Source organism: Chionomys nivalis, chromosome 7, assembly GCF_950005125.1.
Source record: "Chionomys nivalis chromosome 7, mChiNiv1.1, whole genome shotgun sequence".
NCBI lineage: Eukaryota > Metazoa > Chordata > Mammalia > Rodentia > Cricetidae > Chionomys > Chionomys nivalis.
Window position 1 is genome coordinate 27,717,113 of NC_080092.1, and position 11,021 is coordinate 27,728,133.

Below are 11,021 nucleotides of genomic sequence, written 5' to 3' on the forward strand. Positions count from 1 at the left end.
TGTTCTTCAGATCTCCAACTCCTTTCAGCTTTGTTGACCACAACACACTTCTTTCTCTGGGGCTGGCTCCACTCACTTTTAGCAGCTCTCTTTGGCAGGTATTCCATGACCTCGTATCTCTAACATTTTGGGGTCTCCAGGGAAACCCAGGTTTCAACCTCATAGCTTCATGCAATGGTCTCTCTAGGCCACCATTCAGGGAAAACCCTGACACATGACTAGTTTCAGTGTCTTTCCTTAGTTGCAAAGGCAAATTCCATAACCCCTTTCTTCTATGCTTAACCCCAGAACTGTGTAGCCAATGTTACCAAGCTCTGCTGCTTACTATGACTGGAACATGGCCCACTTGTTCAATTACATCTTCAGCAACTTTCTGTTTTCGATGGTTAGACCAGGCTAGTTTCAGATGCAGAAATCTGCCAACTTCTGCTTTCCAAGTGTTGGGATTAAAGGCATGCACCAACACACCCAGCTCTAAGCTTTTCTTTAATACATTTTTACACATTGGAAACTTAGCTGGGTGCCCTGAGGTCACCATTCTATTTATTCTAGTAATTAATCTAATTAATCCAGTTATCTCCTTGAACACAGGACTTAGCTCCATCTCATATTTTGAGTCCCCTTTTCTCTTTATATTGTACATTTTTTATTTCTTGCTCTTGCTCAGCTTGTTCCTTTTTATTATAAATCTTACAAGCATGAACATTAGTCACCACACAATAGAGTCTATAGTGGGTAGTTTTGAGATTTCCTCTGCTAGTAAAATTAATACCAAACTCTTCCCTTTAGCCTCATGTGGATTCTTTGGACAAGGGCAAAACCAGGTACACCAAAATATCAGAAGGATGATCTCTAGGCAACATACTAAAATTCTTTTCCTCTGGAACTTCTTGAGTAAGCTCCCACAGTTAAAATCACTCTTAACACCACTGTCTTCCATGCTCCTACTGGCATGGTCCATAAAGCAGTACTTAAAGCCTTCCACTGCTTTCTTAATCCACAGTGCAAAGGTCCATATTCCATCCTACAAAAGTGAGTTCAGGCCTATCACAGAAATATCCAGGTCCCTGGTACCAACTTGTGTCTTAGTGTTTCAATTGCTATAAAGAGACACTATGACCACAACAACTCTTATAAAGGAAAAATATTATATTGGGGTGGCTTACATTTTTTAGAGTTTTCGTCCATTATCATAATGGCAGGGAGCAAAACATCATGCAACAAGGCCATACCTCCTAATAGTGCCACTCCCTTGGGGGTCCAGTTTCTTTCAAACCATCCCAGATACTATGAATTTCAAGATGCCTTATTTCCACAGATAATTAAAGTACTATAATACACTGATTTTGAAATCAGTGCACAAATCTATGTCATTTGTTTAAAGGGTATAATAGTCATTTTACCAACTTACACCATCCACTTTGTTATGCAACACACACAAAACAGATACCATAGGTGGTAGCTTTGGATTCAAGGGTGAAATATGAAGGAGAAGATGAAACACAAATATCAGACATTAGCTGCCATGGAAGAGAAGACCGTGTGAAACTGGCCTGCAGTCAAAGGAAGACCTTGGTGAGGATGTAGGTTAATTGTCATATTATCCCCACTGACTGCCTCTAGCAGTTTTACCTCAGATCTTTTCAGTACCTTTCTGAAATATCCTTCTTCCAATTACCTAATTCTGATAATATTTTAGTAACCATTCTGACTTCTGTGTTCATGATTTAAGAGATTTATTTCTACCCTAGAATGACCAGCGTCCTTCTAAACTCATTAAAATATTTATTTTTGAAAAATTATTATTATTGTGTGTGGGCATACATGGCTTGGAGCTCTGTGGAAGTCAGAGGACAATTTTGGAGAATCAGATCTTTCATTTCACCTTGACATGGGTTCTTGAAATCCAAATCAGGTGGCCAGGCTTGCTCGCCTAGTGCCTTTACTTACCAAGCCATCTCACAGGCCTTCAGTATCTCTTGTGTATGTGGTATGAACTAACAATGGCATTTACAGATTTAACATTCTTCTAGAATGCCCAATTCGGAACTACTTAGCCAAGGCTGTGGGTCGGACCCGTGTTTCAGCAAGTCCCTGTGAGCCACCCTGGTACATCTGAGCTGAACTTTCTAATCAAATTTCAGTCAGTGTTTTCTGTCTCATCTTCTGCATTTTATGATCAAATTGTACATACCGGGGGATTCAATTGCTCTCCAGAGCTACCCCTATTGAATGTCAAGAGCTTATTCTACATTCAGTTTGGTTGTTAACAATATGCTATTTTAAATATCAAGCATTAATTTGTGTTAGTCTTACCTTCCTCTCAGGGCCAGGAATCACGTCTTACATATTTTGCCCTTTTGCTAACCCCATCTCAATCCAGAGCGTATGCGAACTTAGTCTCAATCATAATGTATTAAGTTACAAATTTGCAACAGTAAACATCTCCTAACGTAGTGCAAACATTCAGCTGTCAGATACCCAGTAATGTGAATGAAAGACTAATACAAAGATATTTGTGGCAAACTTGGTAATTGATACTGCAGCCGCTGCCTCTGACTTGGGGATGACACAATGATGAATAACAGATTTCACTGGGTCCAAAGAGAGACAAATTTCTGGTGACAATTTCTGATTTTATGAACTGGAGGACTCAACTCTTGTATCCCCAGTGTTGTAAAGACATTGAATGGGTTCAGCAATACATTCATTGCTAGTGATGAGAAATGCCTGTGCTAAGGCATATGTACCCAGTATGTTCAGGTGTGTAGTTGGTTGAACACAATTCACAAAAGAGAGTGCAGTGCTTAAAAATAAATAATTAGACAGCTTCCAGATGAATAGCTTAGACAAGCCTAGTGAGCAGCAGCCACATTTCCCTAAACTTTATGTGACAGGAAGAAAATGATCTTGGTAATGAATTTACCTCAAACTCATCTGGCAAAGCATCAAAGTGGTCCATAGCCTTTTCTCTTAAAACATAACCATAACACTGTGCTCTTGACCAGACAACAGCCCAAGAATTAGGCTAACTCCTACTATTGGGAAGACAAATAGTCTAAGGATTTGCCTCAAGCTCAACTTTGGGTGCACAATGCACACATGTACAATATAGCTCCCGTTATAAGACCATGGTTGCTTGATGTCTGAAGGAATTAACGTGAAGTCTATGGACAGTGATAAGAACCCTGGAAAGCTCAAACGTATGATGTCATGGGTTCCATGAATACTTATATTGACAAACTAATCTAAAATTACTAGAGTAATATATATTTTTCAGAACAATTGTATTTTACATTGAGAAGTCTTCTACATGCTAAATTCGGGCACCTGTGATTTCCAGCTCTCAACCCAATGCACCCAGAAATATGTATTATCTAAAATCTGGAATGAATCGACTTTATTCACTAGTTGAGGTAAAGTGAAAAACCTTTGACTGTGAACCACAAGGAGTTAGGTAAGTCTAGAGATGACACAAACAGATTAAATCTACCCCACTGAAACAGAGATGTAATTCCTCTCCAGAGAATACCAAAGACTGACAAAATAAACAAAGAAATAACATGTTTTTTAACTTGTGAAATGTGACAGTCAATGGCAGATGGCAAAACAAAATGCAAGGAAATAATATTTCAAGTTTTCCCGTGTTGGTAGTGACTGAGGAAGGGAAGGCACTTCTCTCAACAACAAGAACGCGTGTAGACAAAGACCCTTCCTAAAACTCTTCTCTGGGAGAGTTCTGCTCATTTAAAGCTGAGATGACGCTATATCTGATGGGTAGGGAAGCGAGATGCCCTATCCCAGCTTAGTCTCCTCAAATATCTGCCATGGCTAAAACATTTTCCATTTTCTACAAATAGAATCGGCAGCAGAGACAGTGTGCATCCTCTTCCTCCTCACTCAGCCTGTGTCCACAGCACAGGACACACACTCCCACTGGCAACATCTTTTGTTCCAAGCCATGGTGATTGGTTTCGGAACGTCTCTGGGGCTATTAGATCAGTGAGAATCTTTCAAGGGACATGTCCTAGATATATTGACAAGAGGTACTTGTATGTCCAGTGGAGGCACTCAACAGCGAGGTAAGACGCTCGTTGTTTTAGTAGTTACATAGCTACTCCCACAGAGTTTTCAGAGACAACAGTCACAGGCCAGGAAGACAGGACTGAAAATTACAAAGCAGCCTCCTGATATTATCTAATCAGGACTATGATGAGCTTGCCTTCGCCATTAGTTAATATATGTATATTGTTTATGTCTGTTGAGTACGAGGGATTCTTGATTTCACTTACATCCTTTCCTCTTCCTGTTCCTCTTCCCAGTAATCACTCCAAAAATAAAGAATCTTAAACTCTATCAGCTGTTATAATGATTGAGAAGCACAGAGAACTGGTGACCGAGGTTTATAAGCAAAACATAAAAAATCTGGACACATAATAATCACTGTTAGGGTTGTGCTCAAATAAACAGTCCCAGGTCTGATGAAGACTTGAGGGCAACAACATTCATCATGCTACATGTTTATTAGTTATGCACTCCGTGAAATATGTGTATTTTGTTCTAAGTAGTTCATACGCATTCATGCGCACATCTGCCGCTCATATGCCTGATCTGACATTAAGAAAAGAATACCCTCTGTCTCTCCATCGGTTTGCACATCTAAAGAGGGCAGATCGAAATGTGTCCTCTTTACCCATGGGTCCTCAGTTCCCACACAACATGAAGCATGTGACTAGCATTCTGCTTATGAGGGAGTTAACAACAGAATTTCTGCTGTTTGCATTGAAAGGCAAGGGATACTGCCAGCAATGTAGTTTGAAGGATACCCAAGAAAACAAAGAGTTAACATCCTAAACAGATAAAGACTAGAGGGGCTACAGTTTTGTAAGCAACCTGGAATGCTGATAAGCAAAATTCTATTTCTAGTATATTAAATAAAATATTAAATCTTTAGAGAGACCTACTTCTTTGAATTTTAGAGTTTGCTGAGGTGTGTTCTTAAAATTCCTCTTCCTCGAGGCTTAAAAAAAATCCTACATCTTCTTATAGTATATCAGCCCTAGAAAGGATTATTCAATAAGTGAAGAAAAATAGTTATTAACTATAACAAATAAAAGTTAGATGCTTATGCCCTATATCAACGTGAACTTTTAACAGGTTGATGAATTCGATTAAAAACTTAAACTAATTCAGAAAGTATAGTAGTTTAAGTCATATCAATAGGTCATGATCAATTTGGCCTATACTCTGGAAATGCTACGAGAAAATATAGAAGAGAAACAAAAGCCAAAAGCAGGGGATGGAGAGATCCTGCAGTAGCTAAAGTGTTGGGGCCCCACACCGGGGAAGCATCTGTCAGGGTCCAGCCTTGAGGGGTTCATACATTCCAGGGTTGGCGCATGTGAATTAGAAGTGTTAGGCAGAAAAAACAAAGATACAAAAAAGCAGAACAAAGACACAGGTTAGAGTTGGGAGAGCAACCCAGTGAATACTGAATTCACCTGCGTGTATTTTCCATATGCTTTATATACCCCAATCCAAAGGGGGTGGGGGAGAAAGCAAGACTGTTTTACCATGATACAGACAAGCAACAAACAAAGTAATTACCCTTTAAATACCCGAAACATTAAGTAACTACATTCTGAGTTAAAAATTCTGTTGTTTAGACAGGACATGCAGCAATCATACTGTAGGCATCAGACCCTAGGTCAAATCTCCTGTCATAACCTTGAAGGAACAAGATTAGTCCTGAACTCTCTGACCTTTGGTCAAGGTAGAATGAATCCACATCCATGGGCTCTGACCTTAAGGGTCAGTATTGCTTTTGTAAAGGACCAGAGTTTGGTTCTCAGCAGACCCACTGAGCTCTCGCAACCTCCTGAGACTCAGGTTCTAGGAGACCAGGTCCCCTCTTCTGATACCCCTGGGCACTTACATTCATGTGCAAAGACCCTAAAGACTCTACATATATATATATATATATATATATATATATATATATATATATATATATATATATAAACATAATAAAAATAAAATGAATGTTTAAAAAGAGAAAATGCATTGGAAAAACCTGGGAAAGAGTATTCAAAGCAAAGCTAACAGAAGTCCAATATTTATTGTAAATATGGAGAAAGCATATGAGCATGTTTCTCACAGAAAAGAAATATAAATAGCTTACATACTATGAAAAAAGTGTGCAGCAATGAGAACTAGGAAGTACCAAGACAACATTTACTTGGCCTAGTAAAATGAAAATATAAGCAAGAATCACACTTCCTAATGGTACCACTTATACGGGGCAGTGTGGATGGCCCCGGCAGGTCCCACTGTGGGTGGGAGAGGCCAGGGTGGATGGAAGACAGACAGATATGCCATGCAGAGAGAGCTTGGGTATAGTGTTTGTTTAGTTGGTATTGGAAAGGAGTAAGGGTAGGGGGGTACGGAGCAAAGAGAGAAGGGGGGGGGGGCAGAGAAAGAGAGGAAAGAGGAAAGGGGAAGAAGAGAACAAGGTAGAGGCTACCTCTTCAGAATAAGAACAGAGAGATAATGAGGAAGAGAGGAGGCACAAGATTAGCCTGCCTCTGTGAGAAGGGGGAGATTGGGAGTGGGTGGAGCTTGTTTCTTAAAGGGACAGGGTGCCCGGGTGATAGGACAGGACAACACACTTATAATACATGTGATAGGAATTAATATCTAGAATTCATAGAGAACTCCAAAAGTTTAGACAACACAGAAATGATCTAATCTATGATTGGCCAGTGAACTAACCTGAGTGTTTAATATACAAGAATTCCTCAAATTTGGAAGTAGGACCCTAAGTTTCTATTTTTTATTTCTAAACTATTTGCTATGGAATTATTATGTGACTCAGTGACATAGAGCGCATAGTGGGAGCTTTTATATATAAGGTTCTATCCACACTTTGGTAGGAGAAAGAAAAAATGGCAGAGCTTCTTTCTTTCTTTATTTTTTCTTTTTTTTTTTAGCAAGTGATGGATTCTGCCAGATTTATCGTGGAATCTCTTTATTTCCTTTCAACTGTGAAGCAGTTTTTCTGGATATATAATTCTACATTGCTTTTTAAAGAACTTTCACCTTGCCCCGCCCCCACTCTCCCCACCCCCACCCCTGCCCTGCAACCTGCCGCCCCTCACAAGTCGGCACTGCTGTCCTGAGCATCATGTCGGGTTCCTCTAGCATTGCCGCCATGAAGAAGGTGGTTCAGCAGCTCCGGCTGGAAGCCGGGCTCAACCGCGTGAAGGTTTCCCAGGCAGCTGCAGACTTGAAACAGTTCTGTCTGCAGAATGCTCAACGTGACCCTCTGCTGACCGGAGTGTCTTCCAGTACAAATCCCTTCAGACCCCAGAAAGTCTGCTCCTTTTTGTAGTCAGCTATCTTGAGGTTTCTTAAACCACTTTTCATGAACCTGTGGATATTCTGAAGTCTGTACAGAAGCTTCTCTAACACGTGCCATAATACACAGTCTTTACTTGTCAATCCTTAACATCCACCTCTCTGAATCTTCATGGATTTCTGTTTCACAAGGTTTAACTATTTTATATACACTGGCTGTAGCATATAATAAAACAGCATAAAATTCAAAAGAAAAAGAACTTTCACCTTTCATAATCTTGGACTATATCCCACTGCCTTTTGGACTTCATAATTTCTAACAAGGAATCTAGTGTTAATTCTATGGAGTATTTCCCAGGGATAACGAGTTGTTTCTTGGTTGTTGTTGTTGTTTAACTATTTATTTTTAAATTTCTTTGTACGTGCATGTACATGCTTATGTGACTGTGTACCACATGCATGAAGGTGACCATGGAAGCCAGAAGAGGACACTGGATTGGACCTGGAGTTACAAGCTATTGTGACCTGCCCAAAGTGGGTGCTTAGAACACAGTGTAAGTCCTCTACAAGAACAAGAAGGGCTTTTACATACTGAACTCTACTTTTTAAATCTGTGTGTGTGTGTGTGTGTGTGTGTGTGTGTGTGTGTGGTGTGTGGGGTAGTACATACGCATGTCACAGCCTTCCTGGGGAGACCAGTAGATACCTCTGTGGAGTTGATTCACCTCTTTCATCTTTACATGAGTTTCAGGGAAGGAACTCAGATTGCCAGGCTTTGACAAGTGCTTTAACCTGATGAGTCACCTTCCTGGACCATCCCATCCTGGGTCTCTTTGCTTGTATCTTTCTGAAGATTAATCATGATGGGGTTCAGATAGTATGTGGCTCTCAGGACTCATCCTGTTGGAATTTCTTGAGCTATTTGGATGCATAGTCTGATCACTTTTATTTAATTTGGAACAAGTTAGACTGTTAGTTCTTCAAAATAATTCTTACCACCGTGTTGGTCTATTTTTGTTGTTGATAACAAGACCACAGTCCAAGATTTTTCTGTTTTTGTTTGTTTGTTTTAGATATTTACTTTGGCTTGTAGCTCTGTTCTAAGATTGAGGTATGTGGTAGTTTGAATGTAATTGACCCCATAATGTCACATGAGTGGCACTAATAGGAAGAATTGCTTTGTTGGAGTAGTTATGGCCTTGTTGGAAGAAGGGTGTCACTGTGGGGCAGGCTTTGTGGTTTCCTAAGCTCAAGATACCACCCAGTGTCAGAGACCATTTCATATTACCTGCAAGATGTAGGACTCTCAATACCATGTCTACCTGCATGCTACCATGCCCTATAATGATGATAATGGACTGAACCCCTGAAACCATAAGCGAGCCACCCCAATTAAATGTTTTCTTTTATAAGAGTTGCGATGATCATAGCATCTCTTCACAGCAATGGAAATCCTAACTAAGTCAAGGTGATATATATATATATATATATATATATATATATATATATATGGTAATTTTTTAGATAGAATTCTGGATTGGTACAGGGTATCCAGAGAAAATGTGTGTATCCTCTGAGTCCCCTCTTCCTATATTGCCCCCAGAATTCAATCACATGAGTACTGCCTCCAAATACTATGGACATATTAAGCTTGTATTTTCTCCAATAGGGACAAGCCACATTGAATCCATCGCAGCCTCTTTCCCATCATCTATCTGTTGGTTCACATGATGTTGGTCCATACACGGCCTTCTGACACTTTGCTTATTGCTCTTCATTATTCTTTCCTTTTGTTCTTTAGACTGTGTCATCTCAACCGACCTATGGTCTAATTAATTCTTTGTTTAATATCATATCAGCTGTTAAATTTACTAGAGAAATTTTCATCTCATTTATTGTACTTTTCAATCCTAGAATTTTTACAGAATTCAGTTCCAGGGATGGAGCTCTTGCTTCGGTGAAGCACTGCTTTCATTCCTTCCATTGCCACTTTAGATGTGGGCCATTTCTTCTTCACAATATGTTTAAACTAGTTGAGTTATACTGTTAGTTTAATAAATCCCACAAATGAACACTTTCAGACACAGTTTCTATCCCCCTCCCCTTTCTACCCATGGGTTGTCATTTTTTTTTTTTTGGAGGGAGGGTAGGGAGTTGAGACAGGGTTTTATGAAATATCTAAGGCAGCTTTGAACTCACAGTCTTTCTGCTGACCAGCTGAAGGCTGAGTTCACAGATAGATATCGTAACACGGGCCATAGAAATGGTACTACAGTTATGCCACAACGAAGTGGGCCACATTTTCTTATTTCTTTGTATGATCAATATTTTTTTGAAAGCTGTAAATTTAAAATAATGCTTTGTGACAGCTCTGGGCATCATATTCTTCCTCATACTCATTGTTGATGGTATTTGCTAGTTTGATGAGAGTATGTCTTCTTTGCTATACACGACTGAGAAATCACTGCTCAGGCATCCTAGAAACCAGCTGCAAATTGAATATATTTCTTTTTAAACAGAGTGAAGGCATGTTTTTTATACACACACATGCACACACACACATTCAGTATGTCTTCAACATTAAGTCATCAGTTGAAAAGGCTGTTTCAATTTTAACTTTCTGCTTACACAGAACCCTGAGGTGACTATAAGATTAGATAGAACTAAATAAACATGAGAAGATATACTCAAAAATCAGAAATAAACTGTTAATATGACCATATTACCCAAAGCAAAATATATATGACAGATAGATAAATTCAAAGTTATTCAGATGAAAATATCAATGTCTTTCTTCAGACACAGAGAAGACAATCTGAAAACACATATGCAAACACAGTAGACTCAGAAGAGTCAAACAGTTCTGAGTAACCATCCAAACAGAACAAAGCAGTGCAGCAAGCAACAGAATACCTGACTTTAAAATAGCATAAAGATACAATAACAAACACAGCATGCTACTGGCAGGAAAAAAGACACATAACACAATTAGACAGCGCTGAAGACAAAAACATCAATCCATATTTCCACTGGCAATTGATTTCTCACAAAGGTGTGAAGAACAGTGGATATTTTCAGTGAAATAACATTTGCCAGACACGTCAGGGTCATTGCACATATGAACTCATAAAGACTTTGACAGTATGTGTTAGGGGAGGCTGCTCGTTCATTTCTGCCCTGACCAGAAATAATCACACAGAAACCTTATCATTTGCAATACGTTTGATCAATAGCTTAAGCATATTTCCAGCTAGTCCTTATAACCTAAACTAACTCATCTCCATTAATCTGTGCACCACAAGGTCATGGCCGACCAGCAAAGTTTTTGCTGACTCCAGCAGAAGCCCCAGTCTCTGGCACGGCTATGTGGCTTCTCCTTGACTCTGCCTACTCTCTCCTGCTCAGTCTGCTTGGAACTCCCACCTTGCCCTATTCTGCTAAGCCACTGGCCCAAACAGCTTATTCATTAACCAATAAAAGCAAAACATAGACAGAAGGACTTCCCACACCAAGTATGCATAAGACTTGTACAAGGGCAAGCCAGCACAATTCCCAGTATGGATGGGGGAAGGAATTCTGACACCTGGTCAGTTATTGGTAGTTAGTGACTGTATAGGAGGAAGAGATAGTTTTTTTTTTTAAAGAGATATAGACCCATATGCTCC

At 39.6% G+C, this 11,021-nt stretch overlaps 1 protein-coding gene across 1 annotated transcript; it reads left to right on the plus strand.

The window, feature by feature from the left end:
- Window positions 1–7,183: 7,183 nt before the first annotated feature.
- On the plus strand, window positions 7,184–7,590 carry LOC130878645 (guanine nucleotide-binding protein G(I)/G(S)/G(O) subunit gamma-5-like). Its single transcript, XM_057776684.1, has one exon. It carries the CDS (start codon window positions 7,184–7,186, stop codon window positions 7,388–7,390), a length of 207 nt encoding a protein of 68 aa, XP_057632667.1. The 3' UTR covers window positions 7,391–7,590.
- Window positions 7,591–11,021: the final 3,431 nt, after the last annotated feature.

Coding starts and splice junctions, on each gene's coding strand:
- LOC130878645 (XM_057776684.1), top strand. CDS start 7,184: ATGTCGGGTTCCTCTAGCATTGCCGCCATGAAGAAGGTGGTTCAGCAG.